This window comes from Oryza glaberrima, chromosome 5, assembly GCF_000147395.1.
Source record: "Oryza glaberrima chromosome 5, OglaRS2, whole genome shotgun sequence".
NCBI classification, from domain to species: domain Eukaryota; kingdom Viridiplantae; phylum Streptophyta; class Magnoliopsida; order Poales; family Poaceae; genus Oryza; species Oryza glaberrima.
In genome coordinates, this window is record NC_068330.1 from 5,351,256 (window position 1) to 5,377,682 (window position 26,427).

General features: G+C 41.8%; 1 protein-coding gene and 1 long non-coding RNA gene across 5 annotated transcripts; one reads left to right on the forward strand and one right to left on the reverse strand.

The window, feature by feature from the left end:
- The first annotated feature begins 7,556 nt into the window (after positions 1-7,556).
- LOC127774507 (uncharacterized) lies at positions 7,557-10,347 on the forward strand. Of its 3 annotated transcripts, XR_008017765.1 has the most exons (4): positions 7,557-8,054; positions 8,238-8,900; positions 9,634-9,721; positions 9,978-10,347. It is a non-coding gene; the product is annotated as an uncharacterized LOC127774507 (long non-coding RNA). The 3 variants fall into 3 exon arrangements; XR_008017763.1 differs by having other exon boundaries at positions 9,634-10,347; XR_008017764.1 differs by having other exon boundaries at positions 8,842-8,900; positions 9,634-10,347.
- A 3,640-nt stretch (positions 10,348-13,987) lies between these two features.
- Positions 13,988-16,586, reverse strand: LOC127772814 (PRA1 family protein F3-like). 2 transcript variants are annotated; one of them, XM_052298792.1, is made up of 2 exons: positions 15,898-16,586; positions 13,988-14,408 (listed from the first exon to the last, which is right to left on the reverse strand). In XM_052298792.1, coding segments are annotated over exons 1-2 (582 nt in total). In that variant the 5' UTR covers positions 16,479-16,586; the 3' UTR covers positions 13,988-14,407. The 2 variants fall into 2 exon arrangements, with proteins under 2 accessions (XP_052154752.1, XP_052154750.1); XM_052298790.1 differs by having other exon boundaries at positions 15,894-16,583.
- Positions 16,587-26,427: the final 9,841 nt, after the last annotated feature.

Below are 26,427 nucleotides of genomic sequence, written 5' to 3' on the forward strand. Positions count from 1 at the left end.
AGTTAGCGGCTACTTCTACGTTCTGAACTCCTCGTGAACACAGCACGAGTCAAGCTCGATTATTTCGTAAATTTGAAAAACTAAATTGACCCAGCTACAAGATTACATTCAACAAACACCCCCTAATATTGTGGCTGTATCTCAAGCATTCCAAGTCTGCCTTGCAGCTCCTGAAACTTAACTCTTCCAAGTGAATTTGTCAGAATATCAGCAACTTGTTCTTCAGTTCTCACGTGCTCCACTTCAATCTCCTTCTTCTCAACATAACCTCGGATGAAATGGAACCGCGTGTCAATGTGCTTACTTCTGTCATTCAGTAAAGGATTTTTGCACAAGGAAATTGCTGATTTGTTGTCCACCTTCAGAACAACACACTTCTTCTCATCACCTGTGATTTCTGAAATCAAACGAGCAAGCCAAATTCCTTGGCAGGCTGCTGTGGTTACAGCTATATACTCAGCTTCACAGGATGATAATGCCACCACCTTCTGTTTCTGTGACTGCCATGTGATGATATTTTCACCCAATGCAAACACCACTCCTGTAGTGCTCTTCCTATCATCAACATCTCCACCCATATCACTATCACAATAGCCTGTCAGTGGCACAATATTACTCTGCTTTCTTCCATACCAGCAGCCCCATCCAACTGTACCGGCAACATATCTTAGCAAATGTTTTGCAGCAGCAAGGTGATCTGTAGCAGGCTTCTCCATGAAACGACTCAAATACCCAACTGTATAAGCTAAATCTGGCCTGGTGTTCACTAGGTATCTCAAACTTCCAATGAGACTTCTATACTGTGTAGCATCTACAAGAGAATTGGTACTTTCTTTACTCAACCTCAATCTTGCCTCCATTGGAACCTGACATGGATTGCATCCATCCATGCCATTTTTCTTCAAGATATTCAGAGCATATGCAGACTGGTTTAAAGCAATTCCAGTCGCTGTTTGCTTCACCTGAATCCCCAGATAGAAACTCAGCAACCCCAAATCACTCATCTTGAATTCTTTTTGCATTTCAACCTTGAAACCTTGGATGACTGAAACCTGTGAGCCTATAATGACCAGATCATCCACATACACCCCCACAATTAGTGTAGAGTGCTCACTGTTTCTCTTGTATACTGCTGGATCAGAAGTGCTCCCTTCAAAACCCATCTTAATCAGTGTGGCATCTAACTTAGCATACCATGCTCTTGGAGCCTGACGAAGACCATACAGAGCTTTGTGCAGACGATACACCTTAGCTTCTTCACCAGTCACTTCAAAGCCCAATGGCTGTGAGACATACACCTCCTCTTCCAAATCACCATTGAGAAATGCAGATTTAACATCCATATGATGCACCTGCCATCCCTCTTGAGCAGCCAGTGCTAGTAACGACCTAACGGTTTCAATCCTTGCCACTGGAGCAAACACTTCCTCAAAATCAATGCCATGTTGTTGCACATAACCCTTAGCTACCAATCTGGCCTTGTACTTCACAATGCTGCCAACAAGATCACGCTTGATCTTGTACACCCATTTCAGACCTATCGGTCGATGTTCAGCAGGCAGTGGAACTAGACTCCACGTCTTGTTTTCCTCGATGCTCTTCACCTCATCAATCATAGCCTTGCGCCAGCAGGCCTGCACTTCAGCTTCCGTGAAGCTTACTGGCTCATCGGCCGCCAGAAGGCACAGTCCGGAGTACTGAAACTCTCGGACAGGACTGGTAGTCTCGTTGATGTTTGCAAGTGTGCGATAGCGTCGTGGCGCCTCGTCAGATGGTTGCGACGCATCAGTCGGCGGAGTGGCAAACTCCACCTCAGCTTCTGTCTGCGTGGTGCTGATTGGCGTGGAGGGAGACGCCGGCGAGTGCACACCCGGCGATGACTCCCACACCGGTGTAACAACATCTTGTGGCTCGTCTGCGTCAGGGCGTGCTCCAGAGCACTGTTCATCATCTGGGACAGAGTGAAAAGTGTACGAGATAGAAAATATATCAGCAGGGTCAGCTTCATCATCACCGGTCCCGGTTGCCGCCCAGTCCCACTTCGCTTCTTCGTCGAACACCACATCTCTGCTCACATGAACGCGGTTAGTCACCAGGTCGAACACCCTGTAAGCCTTACTTCCGTCCTCATAACCAAGGAACACCATCGCCTTGCTTCTGTCCTCCAGCTTCGACAAGTGTGGTCTCACATTCTTCACATACGCCACACAGCCAAAAGTGCGAAAATAATGCACATTCGGGCGCCTGCCATACCAAGCTTCATAGGGTGTCAGGCCGTCGAGCACCCTCGTCGGCGACCGGTTCAGGATGTGCACTGCGGTGACGACGACCTCACCCCAAAAACGACCAGGCATCTCCTTTGCCTTCAACAGACTCCGCGCCATTGCCACGATCGTCTGATTTCGCCGTTCAACAACACCATTCTACTGCGGCGAATAGGGCGCGGTGAGGTGACGTCGCACGCCACGCCCTGCGCAGTACTCAACAAATTCAACAGAGGTGAATTCACCCCCCCCCCCCCCCCCCGGTCTGTACGAAGAACTTTCAGTTTTCTCCCACATTCAAGTTTCACCTTCGCCTGGATGTCCCTGATGGCCGCCGGAGCTTGGTCTTTGGTTCCCAGTAGGACAACCCACATATATCTTCACATATCATCAACAAGCAACAGTAAATGGCGTTTACCTCCTGGCGTGGCTGGGCTGATTGGTCCACAGAGATCACCATGGACGAGTTCGAGCGGCTCCGTTGCTCGGTATTTCGCCTCCGACGGGAACAGCGCACGCCGCTGCTTCGCGATCTGACAGCAATCGCAAATGCGATCCACCTGTTCGAGTCAGGCAGACCACGCACCATAGCGCCCTGAGCCAGCCGACGCAAGGAGCCGAAATTGAGATGCCCGTAGCGTGCATGCCACAACCACGGCACCTCTTCACAGCTCGCCGCCAAGCATACAGGCTGAGCCACCTTCAAATCCAGCAGGTACAAGCGCCCTTCAGTCCTCGTCACCTTCGCAACTAGAGCGCGCGCCCTGTCCCGGATCGTCATCACACCATCTTCAATGTGGATTGCGCAGCCGTTCTCATCAAGCTGGCCAAGACTGATCAAGTTGCTCTTGAGTTTTGGGATGTAATACACCCCAGACACGATACGGTGTGCTCCGTTGTAGCATTCCAGGGTCATGTCGCCGAAGCCGCAAATGTCGATGACGGAGCCATCGCCGAAGCGCACGACACCGCGCACCGTGTCATCGAGGTCGGTGAAGAATTCTCGGCGACCCGACATGTGATTGCTTGCGCCGGTGTCTAGGAACCAGCGATCCGGGGACAACTCTTTATGGCGGCCAACATGCAGTTGGGTGTGCGGTTCATCCAGCACGATCGTCCCTGGCGCGGCCATGGTGACCATCGCACTCGCGGTCGCCAGCAGCAGAACAGGCTCCTCCTGAGCCTCAGCAACATGCGCCTCTTGGCGCCGCTCACGCCGCGGTTTGCGGCACTCCTTGGCATAGTGACCATAATTATCACAATTGAAACAACGTACCGATGATCTATCACGCGACGCCGCCGGCGCGCCACCATCCTTGCCGGAGCTGCCCTCACCGGAGCGCCCTTGTCCGCCGCGCTACTGCTTCTTTGGGCTGGACGACGAGCCAGCACCCTTTGTACCAGGAGAGGTGTCCTGCGGCTCCTTCTTCTTCATGCGAGCAGTCCATTCCTGCTCGGTGAGCAGCACCAAGCCACCCAGTGCCTCGCCAGACGCACTGACAGGCTTATAGGATTCGATGGCGGCAAGGCGCCCGACCAGCTCCTCCAGTGGCATGGTCTTGAGATCAAGCATCTGCTCAATCGACAAAGCAAGCTGATGATAGTGGAATGGTACAACTCGCAACAGTTTCTTTAACATGTGTTCGTCGGTAAGGGTGCCACCCATGTCACGGATATCGATGACGAGTGCATGCAGACGAAGGGCGAAATCCTCCACCGTCTCGCCGTCCTTGAACTGGATGGCCTCATACTGAGACCGCAACGCCTGCTCGCGCGCCTCCCGGACACGATCCACGCCGACGCGCCTCGTCTTGATCGCTTCCCACACCTCCTTGGCCGTATCCTTCTTGGACAGAGGGCGCAGCATCTCCTTGGGGACTGCCTGAAGAAGAGCAGCCATCGCTTGCCGGTCCTCCCTGAACTCGGCGTAGCCTGGATCAACAGCCGCCCACAGGCCTTGCGCCTGCAAATTCACACGCATCAACAACGCCCAGTCGGCATAGTTGGTTCTCGTCAGCACGGGGTAACGCAGTGGCACGCATGTCTCTCGCGGCGCCTGCTGCATCACAATCTGCCCGTCATTGCCGGCGCCTGAGCTGCCGCTTCCGCCGGCGGCTCCACGCCGCCCCGGCGGGGTGTACCGTGGATTTCCGTCTTCACTCGACATGGCCACATAATCGGCAATGAACCGCTCTGATACCACTTGTTGGAAATTGGCTAACCTAGCACTCAAACCTCACCACTCAGCTCTGTGTATCACTCCCACGTTCTGAAGAAACGAGAGTTTTCAGACTGCTACAGTAACTGACGAAACTGAAGACGAACAGAGGAAACAGAGTTTGGCGCTGAGTAAAACCTGGCCGCATTTTCTCGGTTCTCTTCTATTATTTATACTCCGAACTCCAGGAGTTTGTTACAACTGAAAAAAGATCCACAAAACTCGCTCCAATCCTACTGAATCGCACCATCCCACGATCGATCACGACCGAGTTTGCAGCTAAGAAATAACAGACGAAATAACAGAAAAAACAGTTAGCGCCTACTTCTACGTTCTGAACTCCTCGTGAACACAGCACGAGTCAAGCTCGATTATTTCGTAAATTTGAAAAACTAAATTGACCCACCTACAAGATTACATTCAACATCCCCTTCCCCATCGCCATCCGCAGCGGCCAGAGCCGACGCCATCCCCATCCAGCGTCGTCGTCGTTGCCGAAGTTCACCGCTGCCGCAAGTCGCCCCGCCGAGGTGGTTCCCACAGTAACTTTCAATTATCATCTGTTTAGGTCTGTTTATGTTTAGATCATGTGCATGTGTGCATCCAGCAATAGAACTACTGTTCAGGGCTAGAAGGAATTCAGTTACAAAAAGATCCTCAATGATCTGAAAAAGGAATTCTGTTACAATGGTACTGCAGTCCCAAGAACCAGAGCTTGGCTAGGTATGATGCACTTGGCAATGCTTAACTGGTTCTCAATTTTCTGCTTCACGGGTATGTTGATAACATAATTAAATGGTTGTAGGTCATTCAGCTTTAAGGCGATCAGTGTAAGAATGTATTATCCAACCGGGTGGCATCCGCTTTGCTGACGTTGTAATATTTCTCCTCCTTGCTTAATCATGTTGCTAGACTCACGGATTTATTCTTCTGTTACCTTTCTTCATGCACCACTCACTAATTTTTCCTTGAAGCTTTGATGTGCTAGGAGTCACTATATTTTCTAACACTGTAAATCATGTAAACATAACCTTTATGTCTCTATCAAATTATGATTTTCAGGTAAACCTAACCTTTATCTAAAGCAAGTAATTAAACCTAACCTTAACCTTAACACAAAGTGTTCTTTGTTTTTAATTGAGGGATTAAGTGAATCTTGGTGAAAAAATGAAGGATCTGGATTTTCTGAAGGGTCATTTGATGATCTATGATGCTCCACAAGGGTGATTTTACTTCATTCTTGATTGTTAACTATCCATGCCATATCTAATAATTATCTATGTATTTTCTTCCTATCTTAATAACATTTGGATGACCTCCTTCAGTCATCTCGGCAAAAAAAAAAAATGTCTATGTAAATGTAATCTCATTTTTTTATGCATGGACATTATGTCTTTTTTTATGCATGGACATAGGTTTAATCTCTATGTAGATTAAGAAGTATTATTGTCTGAAAATATTTGGTAGCTGCCTGAAATATTATTTGATGGTTATGTTAATAGGATGTACAGAAATTATACTTCTCTTATCTGGAATTGCAACTTCAACTGTCATGACGTTCACCATGCCTAAGATGTTGCTGACTAAGCTTATGTCCTAATCTAGGTTCTGAAATTGTAGCTAGAAGTTTGAAGAAATAGTATTTTGTGCAAATACAACTGATGAGCAACTCAGACAAGAACCCATATCAGGTTTGTTTTCTCGAGAAATTGCATATAGGAAAGGGGTGAGATTAGCAGTAATGTTTCTTTATTCTTCTAATTGCATATGCCCGATTGCAAGCGGTGTTGTCACAAGCAGGAAATGGTAAGAACTAAGAGAAGTGTGTGTATATATGTACATACATTATCAGTTACTTTAAAGGTCAGCAGGTCACAACCAGAAAATTGATTTTCTCAATGTTCTTGCAAGAACATTTAAAATTTTGCTTCACATTGTAAATTTGATGTGTGATTGAGCTTCCAGGGTCATCAGCTTCAAGTGATTGAGCTGATATACTGCATACTGAGATTCTGTGGACTAAAGATAGTATATTCTTTCATCATACAATTTATCGAGCTTCATTTATTTGGCTAATATTTCTTATGGAACACACATGCTGATTTCAGTCTTTCCAATTTGTTCTGCCCTTTTTGGTACGGAATTTCTGTTACAGCTTAAATGATCCTTGGAACACCTGGCAAGTTCTTTCCTATGGTCCTATTTAACAAGAATCAATCACATATTTTGTGCAAATAGAACATGTGTTGGCAATGGCAAGTTCATTGGTCTACTTATTACTTAACAGTAATAAGTGAAATACTCTCAGCAAAATTTAAGTCTGAATTTGTTATATGTTGAACACTGAAGGACAGGGGCGGAGCCAGGATTAAAAGCCACCGGGGTCATCAACTTAAAGCGTTTGACAGAATGGAAAAGAAGAAGATTAAAGAAGACATGCAAAATGAGTTTATCGTTAGCACAAGATTAATTGAGTATTAGTTATTTTAAATTTGGAAAATGTATAATATGATTTTTTTAAAAAAATTTAAAGAATTTTGTTGAAAAAATATACACCGTTTAGAAGTCTAAAAAGAAGTGCTGCCGGAATCAAATAGTTTACTTTGGTTGTTACATGAAGATCTGCTTAGCCATTTTTTCTCTGCTTAAAAATATGTGGCAGTGTACGATGCCGTGTGAGATAAAAATGTAAGTGACAATTTTTGGTAATTTATTTATCAAATATTATGTCACATGGATTTCACGTGCAAGTGCATGTTTCTCTAGAAATACACACGGCGTATGTTTTTTAATAGATCTATCAAAATTGTCTATGAAACTTTTTATTTACCTTTAAAATTTGTACGGAGTACATGGCATAAAAAGTTATATTTATTATTCTATTTTTTATGTATATAATATCAAAACGTGCCTTACACGTGCACGATAACTAGTATAAAAAAAAGAGGACCAAATGAAAGAAACTGTGGGCCCACGCGAGAAATCCTAGCCACAGCAAATTCCTCCACGCAAATCATCCGCGCTATTAATCGCATCGCTGCCCCACTCGCACCCGCTCCATCACCATTCATCGGTTCCCCAAAATCACGCCCGTACCTCCTCTCTAAGCCGTTGTCATCGCCAATCTCTCGCCTCACACCCTAGCTGTCCCCTCTCCCACCACCATGTCTACCGCCGTCGTCCCTGAAGGGAGAAGCACCATCTCCGTCGACCTTACATCATCGACGATTTTAAAGCCGGCCCGCCGCCCGCATCCTTCGGTCCTTCCCCCATTGCTCGGCGCCGCAACGCCGTAACAGCAACAACAGCTGCCGCCGGACCCAAAATCAGCGTTGTCCCTGTTTTGGTGTTGTCCGTCTCGCCATTCCGCGGCATCGTGATGCAGAGGCTAGGGCTCACGGGGCCTCCTTGGTCACGCCGCCATTGCACGAACGCAAGAGCGTGAGGGTCCTTCTGCGGCGGTTCGCCATCAGCCGTCTCGCTGTTTTTTATTCACCATCACAATCTGGAGGCCTCACTATTTTGCCACATTTGCAATCTGAAGCGTGCAAATGACATAAACAACAAATCAGGTTTCTAATCTCCCTTTCTCAATCTCACTTGCTATGCTTTTTAATGCCAACAGATCACGCTTTCGTGGGCTCTTATAAGAGAGCTTCCAAATAATTTACTTAATTTTACTGGAAGCTCTGATATTCTTTTGTATGTAAATTGCCAAATATTTTAGGCTCCTTTTATATTGTCTTTCTTTGCAGATTTGATTAATATGCAACTCTGAAGCTGGTTTGCACTTAAGGAATTAGTAATTGAAGGGAAGAACTTTGCCCTCTAATTCATGGCTCACTGCTTTCGAAACAGCTAAATCAATGGCTTGTACTTGCTAGAATTTAGACTACACATTGCAAATTGCAATGATGAACTTTGAAATTTCCTGGTTCACTGTTTTCTCCTGTACTTAAATTGAAATTATGAACTTTGTTCTTTATTAACTCTTTCAGCCTCTATAAGTTGGAACACCAGTAATTAAAATGTTGATTAAGTTTATTTTTGTCAATATTTAAATAAATATTTGATTTGGTGTATTTACTTTCTCTTCTCTAGATAGCACCAGTTTCAATTAAAAATTAGCTGCAATAATGTGCTCTGAATTGATGTGGAAGCTAGGCAAACCAATTGAGTGTTAGATTGTTAATCAGGTTGTTGATGTCGCTTGCGGTCACTGTCATCCCTAGCGTAGCGTCTTTTGTCGCCCAGGGTTATGTAACACCACGATTACTATGTTGCCAACATACACACAATTGTCTTCAGCCCAGATATGTTCTCTTTCATTGTTCCTTCAATTTATTTAATCCCTTTCAGGATGGATGTGTGTGCAAGAAGGATAAGAATTCAGGATGGTAGTTGGCGATCTCATGCAGGTATGAATCTATTATGTTTTACTATCACTTTGTCAATCATTGCAAGCACTCTTTTTATCTGAAGCTTTGGAGACGGAGTATTAGAGTTTGTTTCAGTATCTAAAAATTTTCTCCTAACTATCAACACAGTTTATCTGAAGCTTTTATCGTAGAAGACTCAGCTCGATCACTTATTCCATTTTATGTGCCATGGAATATTAAGATTGACAGAAAAAAAATAGCTTGCATGGAGCAATTCCCCTGCCAATGCATCTCACAGTTTAATTTCTTATTGAATGTTGACTATCCCTACCAATCCATCACACAACTCCTTATAACTGAATGCTACTCCATTCAATTAATTTCATTTGTTGAACTCCTTACCAATGGTCAATCTGTTCATAACTAGGATTAATGGGTGCAAAGATATTGCCTAGACCATCTTTAAGAATTTATTGCCTTCTTCGTTCAAATTTGGTAATATATCTCTCCCCATGTTGGGGAATCATGTGTCTTTTGTACCGACTACACAAAGGTTCTTAAACTGGCCGGATTGTCCATTTCACTTCAGAAGCTTATTACGTTACTTTCTTGGCTATATTTCCTGCCATCGCATTTTACATTTACAAGTAGGAATGAAGTGATCACCAGCTAGGTAGCTACCTTCTTGATCACTACGACGTGCATGCTTCAAGGATATGCATAAATCCAAGGTTAATCTCATCTTACAAATCTCTCTCGATATTTTCCCTAGGGATATAGATATTCGAAAACATCGAGCATTGGGATCATTTTATACAAGAAAATGTCGAGGAGATCTAGAAGCTATTGTAAGTTAGAAGGTGTGTTGTTTCATCAAATATATCATATGTGTATTTCTGAATATATCTTCTTTGTTTTGTTTTTCCAATCTGGCACTCCTCCGCTACTATTCTAGGTAACCAGTCCACAACCTGCAATATTATTTTGCAGTGTAAAATTTTTATTATGCATCATAATCTCCATATCAGCGCACTGTCAGATTACCTATATAAAATGAGATGTAAGATGTCACAAACGCATTGTTAATTTATTTCATTTATTTGCTTCTTCTTTCAGCAACTTTTACAGGCTAGAAGCAGTTCTACAACAGATGGATTTGCCTTAGGTTTTTTTTATACTAGAGCACAAACCTGAATTTCTCTACCTTTTACAGTTCTAGATGGAGACATGAAATTTCTTTAATGGTAAAATATATTGGTTGGGTTTGATTAGTGTATATTGTTAGTCATCATTGTATTTTATTAGCGAAAGTATTAATATTACCATGTTTCCTACAATTGATGCTCTACTTGTGATCGTTATTTGCCTATGAAGATTTATTGTGTCTTGGTGTTTTTGTGAGATGGACTCAAAGATTCTGCTGTTCGAAACGTGCTAAATATTTAGACGTTTTATATTTGCCTTTATAATTGTTCAAAGTACAAAAAAAGGGTAATTCTGAATATGTTCATATACGTTCAACCTTATTGTATCAAGATAAGAGGTCAAACTGCATAAATTATCTGACAGAAGCCTTAGACAAGATGAGAATACAAGTAATTCGGTTGTTTCTGTTGAAGTAGTATGCCTTTGGCCCTTGCCATGGGCATGGAAATGCAAGGAATTATGGGCCTGTGCCCTGTAGTCTGTACCTGCTTAAGGGCACTACATTTGGCTATGTGCTGGTTTCTTGAGATGTAAGAATTTTTTTCTACCACCAGTTGTGGTGAAGCCAATTACATGGATTTTGTTCTTAGTTAGGTTAGCTGATTGCTAATTGAAGCTTTGTTGTGTTGCTTTCTATCTACATTAAAGAGTGTAGTTTTATAAATTGGGATATGACTCTACAATTTAGTGTTCAAGTAATTCCTTATGAAAATATAGAATGTTTGTATTTTGTTTCTAGATTCAGATGTAATATCGATGGAGACCTAAGCTAGAACCTAAACCAAAGCTTTTCTAAAGAGCTCCAATTAACCATAATTGTTTCCCTTATTTACAGGCTTTCAACTGAGTGAATTCAACGTTGTAGTGTTCAAGAATAAATTAGAAGGGAAAATCATTTATTCTGTATTACTCTCTCTATTTTGTTTACCTTACCATAATAATTATGGATCCTTTTGGTCAGGTTCTTGAATGATTACTGGCCATTTATTTTACTGAACTACTGTGGACTGCCATGTCTTTTTTTTGTTGAACTACTGTCGGCTGACCATGTTTTCTTAGAAACATAGAAATATTGTTCCAAATGGATTATATTATATACATAGGCCGTGTTTAGTTACTTGTCAAAAATTTTTTTTTGACGTATACAGACACACATTTGAAGTATTAAACGTAAACTAATAACAAAAGAAATTATAGATTTCGTATGTAAACTGTGAGACGAATCTATTAAGCATAATTAATCCGTCATTAGCAAATGTTTATTGTAGCACCACATTGTCAAATTATGGCGCAATTAGGCTCAAAAGATTCGTCTCGCAATTTACATTCAAACTGTGCAATTTGGTTTTTTTTCGTCCACATTTAATGCTCCATGCATGTGTCCAAACATTTGATGTGATGGAATTTTTGGAAGTTTGAAGGAACTAAACACAGCCATATTCGTGCTTTTTGAAACAACAGGGTGTTACAACTAATAATTAAGACTGCACACTTTCTCAAAACATGTTAATAGGGCAATGCACGATGGTGGAAGGCACTTAATGTGGAGGCCACTCATATGATCTCTGAACATCGTGCTAGGTACCTTTTGTAATTAAAGCTCTTGATCATTTGTAAAACTTGTCATTTGAAGAACCGCGGGATAATAGATCAGGCATTAAGGAATTTATCCTTAAATTTATCTCCGTGCTATTTTCATGAACTTATCCATCTTGCCTCCCAAAATGAACTTTATGTAATAGATATCTGCCGATTGTTTTTCAATCATTCTAGCGCCTTGAAGTGAGTGCATTGGAAACCGTGGAAGTGAAAATGAAACTCAGTTTATGTCTTTGTTTTGAAATTGAAATGAAAATTGTGCATGCCTTTTTCACTATCATTTTAGATGAAAACAGAAACAGCCTATGTCTATGTCACATGGCTCTCGAGAATATAATTTGACACAATTGGGAAATTGTAAATGTAAATCGTGAAAACGTGCATTGCACGTGCATGATTACTAGTATTGATAATATTGCAGATTTGGTGAATTATTCATGAATCCCATTTTCTCATATGGTGGTACTTCAGGTTAGCCAGTCAGTTTGCATAATTTAGTTCCTGAAATTTTTATGTATCTCGGTGACTTTTGTTTGTTTCTTTTTAGATGTTCTGATGATCTTTAGACTTCCATCTAGGACACGTATAAATAATAGGAATTGTACCAAATATTTTTATATTAGCATCGTCCACCAATGTCCTACCCTTTGATCAACAATAAGTGGGTTCTGTTATACCTGTCATTCAGCAATGGTAATAGTAATAACATAACATATGAAAATTTTCAATTGTTGCCGCTGCAAGAATAACAAATTTGCTCTTTTGGTTTAACCTTATCCCTATCCTATCGGTTCATCATGCTTAGATAAGTTCCTATTTTCTGCAAAGCACCATTTTGGGGCTTTATATATTAATTAGGAATTGATATCGGTGCTCTCAAAATGCCATGCGTGTTTGTTTCTTTGTTATCTATTCATTCCTTGCGAAAGTTGTACATTCGGAATACCTTCTATATTGCCTCACTTTCCCTTCTTTTCTTATTACTTTCATTAGCTCACTAAGTGTGAGTTGATCATTAAAATTTGTGTCAAATACATTTATCCCGCAGCAACGCGCGGGGTATCATCTAGTTTTTATGGTAACTGACACCATCCCTCTCCTCAATCTCCGGTGTGCTTTCCTTCAAAACCCAAATTGGGTTGTACTGCAGTCTTAAGCTCACGCTTCCACGTTGATGTCATCATCGATCGACCGCCTCTCGAGCCTCCACCGCTCTGTCCATCCTTTTTTTTGCCCAAGCTTAGTCATTGTGTCGTTGTCCCAAGCTTGGTCAATGTGTCGGCAATGTCGCCAACCGCCTCCCCATCCTCTTCCACCCTGTGCCCAAGCTCCGGCCAAGCTGCGTCAAGGGTCCCTTGCATGGAGTTTTATTGTGGTGTTTGAAACCGAGAATTTAAATATGGTTAACTTATATGTATTAGAAATATTTTATTTAATTAAAGTGGTATTTTTTTCTCTTATATTTCAACATACATTCTATGTGGTGGAAAATTAGTGAGAGTTGGATGAGTGGATCGATATGTGGGCTAATATGGGTCGGGTTGCGCCAATTTTTTCTTGAAATCAATCGGTATATGCAGGTACTTGAGGTCAACTTTAATCAATTGCATATTAGAACCAAACTCAAAGGGAGTTGTGGTCTAATATGATCAAGAATGGTGTGTCATGAGGTGTGATGTAATCATGTAAATGTACATGATGGACGGATACCAACGTAGGAGACTGTTGCAATTCGGTGGCAAAATGAATGAGAAAAAGAGAAGAGAGAGGAAGGTGGTCTAAGCCACCAAGGCCCAGCTAAGCCGGCTTCCCTCTCCCTCTCCACTAGCTGGTCCAATTCGCCGTTATATCACTGAATTTAGATGAAATTACTACAAAAGGCTTACTTCAGAGTTGGGCATGATAGACAGTGGTGGAGCCAGCACCACCGTGAAGCCGGGACGACTAGTAGCATTTTCTGGTGACCAACTGATATTTATACGCGTCGATGACTAACGGCAATGGAGATTGCATATGAAAATCAGATTGAAAAACTTAGCATATACAGGAATTTAATGGCACAGAGCGTTCGAAGGATGGGCCTTTCCACAATGGGCTGGATAGGTGGGGAATGGGGTTGGGCCTTAACTGATGATCGAAGGTTGCACAGTACATCTTGATACACATCGCTATAAACTCGTTTTCCTGATTTTATCATTATATTCCTTTGAACCTTTTGGATCAAATCATAGTGCTATGCAATCATCGTAATACGGAAAACATATATTGTTCCCATTAAACGGAAAACAGTCACCAGGAATGTCATACGAAGTACCCAAAAAAAAGGACGCCTAAAACCACAGTATTAAACTGCAGCAAGATTTATTTCACCTCTAGAAATGCAATATTTTCAACCACCGTCACCACCACAGACACAGGCAAAATGGGAAAAATACAAGATACAGTTTTCCGAGATGTGGCACTCCAGCAGGGTACAGAATTTTACATAGTCAATAGACCCTGAGGAGAAAGCAGCATAGAGAACAGAATCTAAGAAACGGAGAATCCACAGTGCTTTCTTCACAATCGGCTGAATTTATACAGGTTTGGTTCACAAACTGACCACACGAATCCATCCGAACGCTGTCCACTCTTCAGACTTAGAATCAGGAACTTCTGCGACAACTCCAGATCTCCAGGATTATTTGCTTAAACGATATTTACACTAATGTGTGTGATACACGTGCCATCCATCGTTGAGTCCTGCAAACACAGGTTGAACATTCAAGTTTCTAAAATCAAAATTTAGATCAGTATTTGCATATGCTTCTGATGAGACTACGGTCAGAAATAGCAACCAACAAGCAACAACCAGGCAAGCAACATATGATTCTGCTCCCAAATAAAAACATCCACAAGCTAGCTACTTTCTGCATGTTATCCACAGTTCTGTACCTATCAATTGTTCGGTTCCAAGCAGACATGCGGGGCGCAGATGAGGATGGGGATGTTCAGGATCTTGTCATAATATAGTCGTCAGCTTGTAACTGACAGTTCATAACAAAACCAACAGATATCTCGTGATATTAAAAAGCCATGCGGCTAATGCATCTATTTCTACATAGGTTTCTGAGAATTATTGCCAACATCAGTTCTCTACTGTCCTAACTCAAATGCTCAGTTTGAAATTGGATGGTCAAGCGATGGCAAGAATGAATGCGATATAAATTTCCCAACAGGGTATTAATGTTTCTATTGACAGTCAACTGAACGCTGGATCTTGATTTTCATTTTGAATGGGCATACCGAACACCCAAAAGAACAGTTCTCTACTGCCTTATCCTACATGAACCCCTGCTAATGACCAAATGGAATAATCCAAATCCCATCAGGATATGCTACTATTTTGGCCTCAATAGCTGGCACACCAATCATTGTGCTCTCACAAAAAAGAAAAAAAAAGAGAAAGAAAATCATAACTGTCACTGAATTTGAAACAAATTGATGCGTACAGTACGAATATATATTTCTGAACAAATTGGAATTATATGTACTAATAGATATGATGCTTAAAGTTTACCACATTATAACATGATATTGTCAGATGCCATATTGCCACTTAATAGCTGAAACTGACGTGTACGAAGTTGATTTGATAAAAAAAAGGGTCAGATAATGGCAACAGGAGGACTACATTATACTAGCTAATGAATGAGATAATTCTACAGCAGTAGTACTGTATAATAGTACAGGATAATGAATTTTCAGCATGAAACTTAAACCCATCCAGTTGTAGATGACTTCTACGGATAAGTACAAGAGTCTTTTTGCTATTGGTCAGAAACAATTAACAAAGTAGTTGGTTTCAATGGCTCATATGGCTACACGGTTTAGCCCAAAAACTATGGTCACATGACGTCTCTATCTCTCTTGGGAACGTCAATTTTCTGGACACCCCGTGAAGCACAAGGCAAATTAAGCTCGTTGAGTTTGACCATGCAATTCCTTCTTGAGGACGCATTCTAATCGATCCCAATGCAAGCAAACACATCACCAGAGCCAAAATTGGCTCCAAATTGATCACAAGTTCTCACCAAATTCATCCACCACACAACTAATTCCTTGGTTTGTCACTAATACATCATGTAGAAATTGGGAATTTGAAAAATGAAACAAACAAGAACAGCAATTCACAAAGTAAAGGAGCAGCAATCAAGAAGGAAGAAGATGATTGGGGAGGCAACTCACATACTAGTAGGACGGCTGCGGCGGGACGGGGGTGTAATACCGGCCGGCCTCCTCGTCGATGCTGTCGGCGGGGCGGTGGAAGACGGCGTGGAGGAGGACGATGACGACGCCGACGAGCAGCGAGGTGAGGATGTTGACGGTGGCGCCGGTGAGGAGGAGGAGGACGAGGGTGAGCACGGAGAGCACCGCGAGAACGGCGCCCTCCCCGACGGCGCGGCCGCAGAGCGCGAGCGGCTCGTCGCGGAGGAAGTAGAGGAAGAGCCAGGCGACCATGCAGGCGAGGAAGACGATGAGGGAGACCGGGTGCCATAGCAGGGAGAGGAACACCACGGCGAGCACCACGATGGCGTAGTTCATGGAGAAGTGGCCCAGGTTGGCGCGCGCGCGGCGGTACGCGCCGCCGAGCCCGCGCGGCACGGACGCCGCCCGCGGGTCGGCGAGCTCCCGCCACGGCCGCCGCTCCGCCAGCGCCGTCGCGCCGCGCGCCTTGGCGCGGGAGATGAAGTCGAGCGGGGAGGAGGAGGAGGAGCCCGGGGGCGGCTCGTCCGAGGACGAGGAGGTCGGGATGGTGCCATACTTCGACATGGCGCGGAGGCGGAGGCGGCGGACGGTGGCCGGCGCCGGCGAGACGCGGCGAGGGAGGCGAAGTGGACTTGACGTGGAGGAGAGGGAGGGAGTCTTGACTCTGGAAGGGGCGAAGCGACCGCCCAATTAATGGAGAGGAATGGCATGGGTGGGGCCCACCGCGACAGCTAGGTGGACACGTGGCGGTGGAGGTTACGGCAAGATCGTGGCCGTTGGTTTCGATTCGGGCCTAGTGAAGTTTTGGTTAGGCAATAGAAGGCCCAGAATGAATGGGCTTTTTCCTGGTAACTAAAATTGGCCCACACGTCAGGCATAGGTCCGTTGCGGCCCAACTAGTATGGGCCGCACATTAGGCGAGATCCAGTTTCGGCCCATGTAGTACGGGCCGCCATGCCATTCCGGCCTGATATAAACGGGGCTCCAGTTTGGCCTGGTCGCATTTCCGGCCCATGTTGTGATCTTCTGTTTATCAGCTGCTACGTGATGTGTGTTGTGTTGCCTGCTTGATTTTGCAAGTTTTGCTCGGCAAATTGAACTGAGATTCAAGTTGAGAAAAACTTGCAGTACCAATTGTTCATTTGTTTCTATTTACTCTCTTCGTTTCACAACATGATATCTTTTGGTCTCTTTATCTCTCGACTAAATTCACTAACATTCATATAAAATATATATGAAGATCCATACATGAATCTGTTTAATACATAAAACGTCTTATAATATAAAACAAAGTACTCCCTCCGTTTCGAAATGTTTGACGCCGTTGACTTTTTAGCACATGTTTAACCGTTCGTCTTATTCAAAAAAAAAGTAATTATTAATTATTTTCCTATCATTTGATTCATTGCTAAATATATTTTTATGTAGGCATATAATTTTACATATTTCACAAAAGTTTTTGAATAAGACGAACGGTAAAACATGTGCTAAAAAGTCAACGGTGTCAAACATTTCGAAACGGAGGGAGTAAGTAAGTAGTGATTTACTATGAGGTGCTATGCTCATCCAATGTTGCTCTTCACAACGTCAATGGAACCCGCATCCGAAGAAAGGGATAGTCACTAGACGATTAAATCTCTATGTTTGAGTTTTAGTTTGCAATCTTGCTAGAGAGGCTGAAAATTTTGGATAGCATATGATCTGATCCTGTAAGACATAACCTTCCAAAATCTGTATTATGGTATCTTTTGACGTGGAGCAGGTCTACGTACACATAGAACTCATTTCACGCTTATGTTCTTACTTCATGTGCAATATGAAATAAACCATATATACTACAGTTGTAATGTGTTTGTTTATATGCTAGCTTGGACCTATATATCTACGTTGTTAACAAATAGACTATGCACTACTAAAAAAATAGCCACGAGAGTCTTTTTACTACTCGGTCGGGGTCTAGTGGCCGACTATGTGCAGAGATTCATTATCGTAGATGGCCGGTTGAGGACGTCACCTACGATAATGGATTTTCACAAGCGACATCATAAGCCAGCCGCCTATGAAACATAGCCACTATAAGGCCTTCTCCCCGAGACACACACATTTTATTCAAACTCTTTCTTCTAAAACAAGTAAAATGATGAAAGAGGAAGGCTTTTAACTCAAAATTTTTCGTGGAGTTCGCTATCCTTAGACCCTTTGATTTGTAAAAGTAGGGAATTTGTAGGATTTTAATCCTACTTCCCCCATACTAATACATCGTGAGGGTTGCTATGGACAATATTAATGTCCGTTATCAGTGCAAGCTCATGATGTCCTAATCTTTTCCTCAAGAAAGTAACATATTTATTCTGGTATAGATTAGTTACTATAAGCTTCTTTACTAAGTAACCCCCTACCCCACTACTAAGGAATCCTAGCATCAAGCATCAAATGCTAGCTAATGGTTTCCCCAAAATTATTTGTTTTTGTTTAAGGGAAGTGCATGGGGACTAATGATTTCATCACTTGGCGCCACATACTAAATTAGTTAAAAAAACAAAGCTCCTTTGGACCTAACAAACTTTTGGCGTTGGTTTGACCACTCTGTATAATGATATCTTTGATGCAAAGTTTTGAACAGAACCATGCAAATTAAGATATATGAAAAGAGGAGAAGAACCTCAGCATCAGGGCATTGTGTAATCATACTCTCTGCCACCTCTAAACAGAGTGATTAATTTAGAAACTCGTTGAACCACTTTAATGGCATGGGCTTTTGGTTTGGGTACTCTCTGGTCACATCATTGCTTACAGCCAGCACTGTGGATATACTATTAATTACTAGCTCACTAATTTTAATTTACTCCAAAGTGCTGTGTGGTGATGCTATCAATTATGCCATCAGCGGCTACACATGTGTTTATCTGCTCTCTGACGTGTCGACACTCGACTCCAAGAAAATTAGGAGTAGCACATGTAGCCTAGTGGTTACGAGAGTCTCAGTAACATCTAAGGTCGTTGGTTCGACTCTCTATGAAAGCGAATTTTCTAGGATTTAACGGCATTGTGCTTTCAGTGGTAGGCGACGTACCCGTCGAAGCGAAGCGTCTGTGGTGACTTCGTCAATCTTAAGGATTTGCCGGCCCAGTCTTCGAAGATGCTCATAGGGGTAGGGTTTGCCTGCGTGCGTTCATAGGAGTGAGTGCGCGTGCATTGTGAGTGTCTACGTTGTACTGTGTAATTCTAAAAAAAAGGGTGCTCCCTCCGTCTCAAAATACAAGAACCTAGATAGGAGCGGATGGGACGTTTCCTAATACTATAAATCTGCTCCTATCCGCTCCTATCTAGGTTCTTGTATTTTGGGACGGAGGGAGTATTAGGGTCTGTTTGGTTGGAGGGACTAATCCATTAGTCCCTCCACTTTAGCCCCCTTTAGTCCCTAAAGTCCCAAACAAGGGTGACTAAAAGAAATAAAAGGGATTAAAAGTACATTAGTTCGTTAGTCCTTGTGGGAGGAGCTTGACTAAAAGGGACTAAAAGTACATTAGTTCATTAGTCCTTGTGGGAGGAGCTTGCAGGGACTAAAATGTTTTCTTTCCACCTCTTGTCCCGCTGCCTCCGCATAGCCCTATCCTTTTCTCATCTCCCTCCTTTCCTCTTCTCGACCCCGCACCGCCGCCGCCCCGCCGCTACCCTGCGCAAGCCACCGCACCAGCTTCGCGCAAGAGCCACCACTGCCCCACGCAAGCCCCGGCGGCATAGTGCAAGCCGCCGCTGCCCGCGCAAGCCACCGCAAGTCAGGCAACAGCCATCAGCCATGGTAGGCAACGAGGAAGAGCCGGTGGATATCTTGTCCCCGTCACACACACATCACCTTCGACTACGGCTTCTCGCAGGCTGTCAGGCCACGCCGGATCTGGCGTCGGCTTCCACTTTCGGGGGAGTGGATCCAGGGGCCTAGATCTGAACTCCCAGGCCGACGCCTTCCCCGACTTTGCCTCCTACCACCAAATCCTGCAATCGGATGGCCATGACTTACCTCCGATTCGCCCTGGCAGTAGATCCACCGGCACCCCGTCGCGCCCTCCTTTCCTAGGGGTGAGACGCGACATAAGTCGTGGAGGAAGAGGAGGACGAGGCCGCACCAGGTCCTTGACCATTGGCGCGGGATCCGCTAGGGGGATGCGGGGATTCGTTCCCCCGGCTCAGCTTCCAGCGATGGAGGTGTCATAGGCCATGGGGACTATTTGGACAGTTACGTGATGAATCAATTTCGGGACTGGGTTGCCGATGGGTTGTGGAGTTTGAAACAAATGTAATTTCTGGTTTATTGATCTTGTGGAACATGTAATTTGTATTAATAAGCACTTGCAGTAATTTGAGGAACACTAATTTGTATTTTGGGACTGCTTCGATCTATCAATTTTGTTCATGTTCTAGCGTGATGTTTCAAACCTGTTTGCAAGCTGATTCCTGTCATTGCCGATCACTGATGCAGTGCAAATATGTGATCTGATCAGCAAATGTGTGTTCCGATTCCTGTCCTTGCCGATTGTATGGTTAGGGGTAATATGGTCTTTGTACAGTGCAATTAATGATCTTTTTAGTCCCTACATCCAGACAGACAGTGACTAAAATTTTTAGTCCTGGGACTAGAGGATCCAAACACCCTTCCCTTTGAAACGCAGAATAGGAAAAACACAGGAATATGAAAAACGTAGGAATTGAAGTTGTATATTTTTCTAATCCTACAGGAATTGAAAACACAGAAAATGGAGAGAAGAGCCCTTTGATTATACCACAGGATACACTCAACAAAGGAAAGTTTCACAAGAGGTCTAACCTCTTGCTTATTTTCCTATGGAATTGATCATAGGAATGCAATCCTATGGAAGTTTTCCTATCCTCTTCCAATGAATCAAATGGCTCTATAGGAAAAAATCCTTAGGAAAATGAATCCTCCAAAATTCCTTTGCTAATCCTCCTTTTCAAAGGGGCCCTTTGTATCACAATATAAAAATAAGGGGAAACATCCACTACAAATTTGGACGTGGACAGTTAAACTTATCTATCTAGATTCGTATTACTATAATATTTCTTTTCGTATTTAGTGTCCAGTTATGTTTTTTAATTTGATACTAGTTTGAATTTGCTAGTATATTATATGACGGAAGGATTAGTTTTTCCATCTGTTGACACTCGAACTGAAACCTTACTGGTGTGTTTAGTTCACGTCAAAATTAGAAGTTTGGTTGAAATTGGAACGATGTGATGGAAAAATTGGAAGTTTGTGTGTGTAGGAAAGTTTTGATGTGATGGAAAAGTTGAAAATTTGAAGAAAAATTTTGGAGCTAAACTCAGCCTCTGAGGATTTTGACTGGCAAGAGACAAGATGGATTTTGTTTTTCTTGTTTGAGAGTGAGAAGTGAGAAGGAAAGGAATCTTCAACTTCCTTTGCATCCCCACCACCGAGGTCCCATCTCAGATACCCGAAATCGTTAGGTTCATGAGTTTCTCTATAGTTATTCGAGGACATAAACGACTGAATTAACTATTCTAAATTTGAATATGAGTTTTATAAAAAATATTACAAAGAAAAAAATGTATATAGAAATCTTTTACGCGAAATGTACTATTTAGGAGCTTGGAAAGCATATATGCCAACGAAAATCTAAAATTCAGAATGAAAATAAAATACAATGCCTGTAGATATTAGATGAGCAAATTTAATGAATGCTATCACAAAGAACTCTGAAGTTGCAAAATAGCGTTACAAAGGAAAAATGCCATTGGGAATGACACTGACGAGAGTCTCTCTACCTGTTTACGTTAATTAAAAAAAGAACTTACCATTCATATAATGGTTATAAAGGCAGAGTATCTCTACCTTTTTATTTAAATAAATGGTGTTATGTTTTTCCATCCAAAACTGCTGTTATTGCATTTTTTTACAGAGAGAAATTAAGTTCCACGAAAGCAAACACTACCGTTGCTTTCTCTGTTATATAGTATGCTACAGTACGATCCTTTTTTTTTTGTTTTACATTTGCTACGATTCTATTCTATACGATGTGAAATCTACTCTATACTTTGATATGTAATAAATAATTTGTTTTCCTGAATTTATTAAGACAAATTGAGCATGATGTTGAAAATTCAACTAACACAGGGAGAGACAGGATCCGGCCGGCCTTCTAGTTTTTTTTTTTTTTGAGAAACACAGTACAAACACAGGCGCTCACAACGTGCACACACTCACCCCTTTGAACGCACACACGTACACCCTACCCCTATGAGCACCTCCGGAAGACTGGGCCGGCATATCTTGAGATTGACGAAGTCACCACAGGCGCCTCGCTGTCGACAGGTACGTCACCTACCATTGAAAGAATAATTAGCCGTAAATGCGAGCACCCGTGTCAAATCTAGGATTTGAACCCGGGTGGCTGGTTCCACCACAAGAAACCTAACCAGTTGAGCTATGCTCACTTCGCCCGGCTGGCCTTCTAGTTAATCAAGACGAACCAGAAAGGAGGAACATGAAGATGTATAATGTGCCAGCAAGTTAAGGATAGGAATCATGTATTTTTTTTAACCGCCCCATGTTAGGTTTGACTGGAGCATGAGTTCTAAACGTCTATTCCGATCGGTTACTTCCTTATTCTTTGTGAGCACATCTTTCGAACTACTAAACATTGTGTTTCGTAGTTATGTATAAAAGTTTCTTTAAGAAAATCATATTAACTTAATTTTCAAGTTTGAAATAATTAATACCCAATTAACTCGTTTTGTGTGTTACCGAATAGATGAGTCCAAAACGCTCCTTCAAATGCAGCCTTATAGAGGTCATAGGTTTATAAAATGGGCTAGTGTATTTTTGGGTAGTCGTGTCAAGATGATTAAGCAAAAGTTGAGGGTGAGAGTGGGACTGGTTCTAATTGCGAGCTTTTACTGGGGTTGTGGCTAGCTAAGAATGGTTTTTTTTTTCTTCTTCAAAAATAAACCACCAAAGCCTCCCTTAATAGGTTGCTTACAAATTGTTAATTTGATGCAGCGCTAAGGGCTCTTCAGGCAGCCTATTCGACAATGCACAATATAAAAGGTTGATGGAGAATATGATTCAGCTTCGCCATGTGGATATGCTACCCGACGATCTAGAAATTGGATAGTGGTGTTTGGTGTGTCTAGAAATTTGATAGTGGTGTGTCTTTGTTTTTCGCTGGTCCATTTGTTCCAAGGTTTTCGGCTATGAGGGTATGTTAGCTCATCTGATCTTTGGCTGCCTGTGTGGAAGGTTGGAGCTAAAAACGGTAAAGCTGGTATCCCCAGCTATGTGTTCTTTAGCTATTGTTCTAGTGTACTCCCTCCAAAAAAAAATCCAACGTAGAAAGGAATGTGACCCCTTCTCCTAGTACAACGAATCTGGACGAGGAGGGGTCATATCCCCTCCTAGATTGATTTTTTTTTGGGATGGAGGGAGTAAGACTTTGTATGTTGTTTTGGCTTTTTAAAAAGAGGGTAGTGAAAATTTTACCTACTGTCTGAAAACAACAATTCAACCAATTTAAATAGTAGGCCAAAATAGAATCAATAAAACATTGAGTGAATTTCACCTTAGACCGCCTCTTCTTAATAAAGTTCTATTTATTTTGTATTTTCACATTAGGCCATCTTTTTTCCCCTTTGGATTTCTCCTTAGACTACCTCTTTTACTTATTTTAGTTAGGCTTTGCGTGCCACCCGGTTTTCTCTCTAGGCACACTCCTCTTATCTATAGCACCTTACCGATGTTCACCATCTACATGGATTAAGGGAGTATAAGTTGAAACTTCAGTAATGAAATAGAGCTCGACCTGATATACACTTAGAATAAAAGAACTAAATATACGTTGTTTGGAGTCTTCAAAAAATTAATAATGATTTTAATTTGAAATCCCTATAGCTATCACTACAAACCAACAAGTAGAGAAAGAAGAGAGGGGGGGGGGGGGGTGTCCTAGTTGGTTTGTGGCTTGGTGATGTAGTTTTCGTTGCCTTGGAAGGGAAAAATTGACGAAAATGGTACTCATACTTTACAGTTCAAATTCTTTCTAATAAAATCTAGCAGCTTGACTTTTGTGCCATGGTATTTTACAACCCATTTAGTTCACTGCAATGGTACTGAGAAGAAAATATTTGTAATGTAGACCTATATAACAAATTAGATAAAATATTTATTTCCTTGGAAAATAAATATTTTTCCTCCTTATTGCACGAAAAACGAAACCATCGAATTAAGTTAGGATCGTATAATGTATAGCTAAGTCAAGGTTAACTAACTTTATAGGAAAAGCATAGCAATTAATATTTTTTAACACCAAACATATATTATAAAAGCATGTTTAACTGAGAATTTAATGAAATTAATTTAGTATTGTAAATTAATAACTGTGTTCTTTTATATGCTTGATCAATCTTAAAAAAAAGTTTTACTTAGCACACAGGACCAAAGGACCTCACACGAAGGGGGAATCTATTTCTGTGTGCCACTAGCTGTGGGCTATTGTAGATATCCTGCCCCCCTTTATCATTTTCTGGGATTGCATGCCCATTTGTACAATATTATACAGAGTATTTGCATTTGTTTGCATATGAGGCTGCAATGTGCATATGCCCTTTTTTTGGCGCATCGCTGCCTAGGAGTGCTTTCTCACGTGCTGTCTGGATACATCCCCTTCCATGCATGCATCTAAAGTCTTGGACCTGGAATCTTGTGAAAATTTCTATTATACTTAAGTTTGACACAAAATTAATTAGTAGTTGGTGCTTACTCTATCCTAAAATATAGCAACTTAGGACAAGATATGATGCATACTAGTACTAATATAATGTCCAGATTCGTAGTATTATGATGTGTTCTATCCAATCATAGGTTGCTATATTTTGAAACGGATCGATGTAGTAATAATATATGCAAGACCATCATGCACACCCGCTTAAAATATAATTAGTCAATAATATCAACTAACATCCTTTGCATTTCATAATCTTTTCACTGGTGTTAGTTACTTAATTTATTTTTATTATTACGAGAAAGGTGTATACGCACTCACACCACAAGTGAATATGAGCAAACATATACTCGAAGGGATATGGACCAGTGACAAATTCCTAGCCCCACTCAAATTTTATTAAAAAACATCCGCGTGTATGTAATATTTAGGCAAGGAATTGTAGGGAAGGAAATGCTAACAGATGTATGGGAGGCAACATAATCAAATATTACACAAACAAACGACACAATCTATTTTAAGTAAATGAAGACAACATAAACGCACAACCTACAAATATTTCAAATATTACACAATCTATTTCAACGAAGACAACATACGACACACAAACGCACCCAATCTATTTTAACGTTTCTTCATGGGTATCTGTCCACCTAATCTATATTAAGTAAATGAAGTAATTAAATACATAATATAAGTTATAAACATTATACTTATAAATTATTTAAAAAAAACTAAAGTGGGTCATCAACTAATATATACATACGGATGATAATTGGCCTAGCTAAGTCCATCATAACACATGAGAAACATAATCTCTCCTTCTCTTGCTAGCTAGATAGGACCCAAAAACAACTACATGATAGCTAACTACCCAACAATCATCACACTATCAACATGGGGCTAAACTAATTTCTCCAAAAAGAAAGAGAAACATAATTGAAAAATCCGTGTGAGAGACTAAAGGGCCTATTTGTTGTTAGCAAAACAACACTACAATCAAATTTTAATAATGCATGAATTGGAGTTATCAAAATTTGACAACGTAAAAGAAATGGAGATAATGTTTGCTTTGAAGCCATATCAAACCTTGGGTTGGCATTAAAGAGTCGGAGTTTTAAGAGTTAACATTTTTTTCATAATGGAATTCATTTGGGCTTTTGCTTTAAAGAAGTTACGACCAATTATTATAGAGACTGTAGGATGAACGGCTGCGAATTAAAATAATTAGTATACCATCATAAATTTCCATTGTAGCTGTTTCTATCAGCGACTTACCAGTTGCATGTACTCCTTGTGTTACTTAAACAAGAAGGTAGAATCTTCGAAATCATAGTCTGATTATATTGTCGATCAAATTCCACTCCCAGCATCTCCAATGATTAATGTTGAACCAAAGCGGAATGTATCATCCAAGAGTAACTAAGTGGTAAATCAGTCGTTTGTCCATATCATGCCGCCACCATTGCGACGAAACCCAACCGGTTATGATACCGCCATAAGGATGCCTCACCAATTAAGATGGAACTTCCAACGCGACGCCTTCAAGAAGGTTGCAACACTAATTTAGAACATCGTCTTCATCGCTATTCTAGAAATATGTGCTGTCGCCGGCCACCTAGCTACATCCAAAATATGTATAATTCATTGGCTTCCCAAATTTTAATAGGATTGCTTTAGGCAACAAACAAAACAGGTTCCAATTTCAGAGTATAAAGTATTGGATATGGGACTTACACGTCACTCTATTTCTTGCCTTC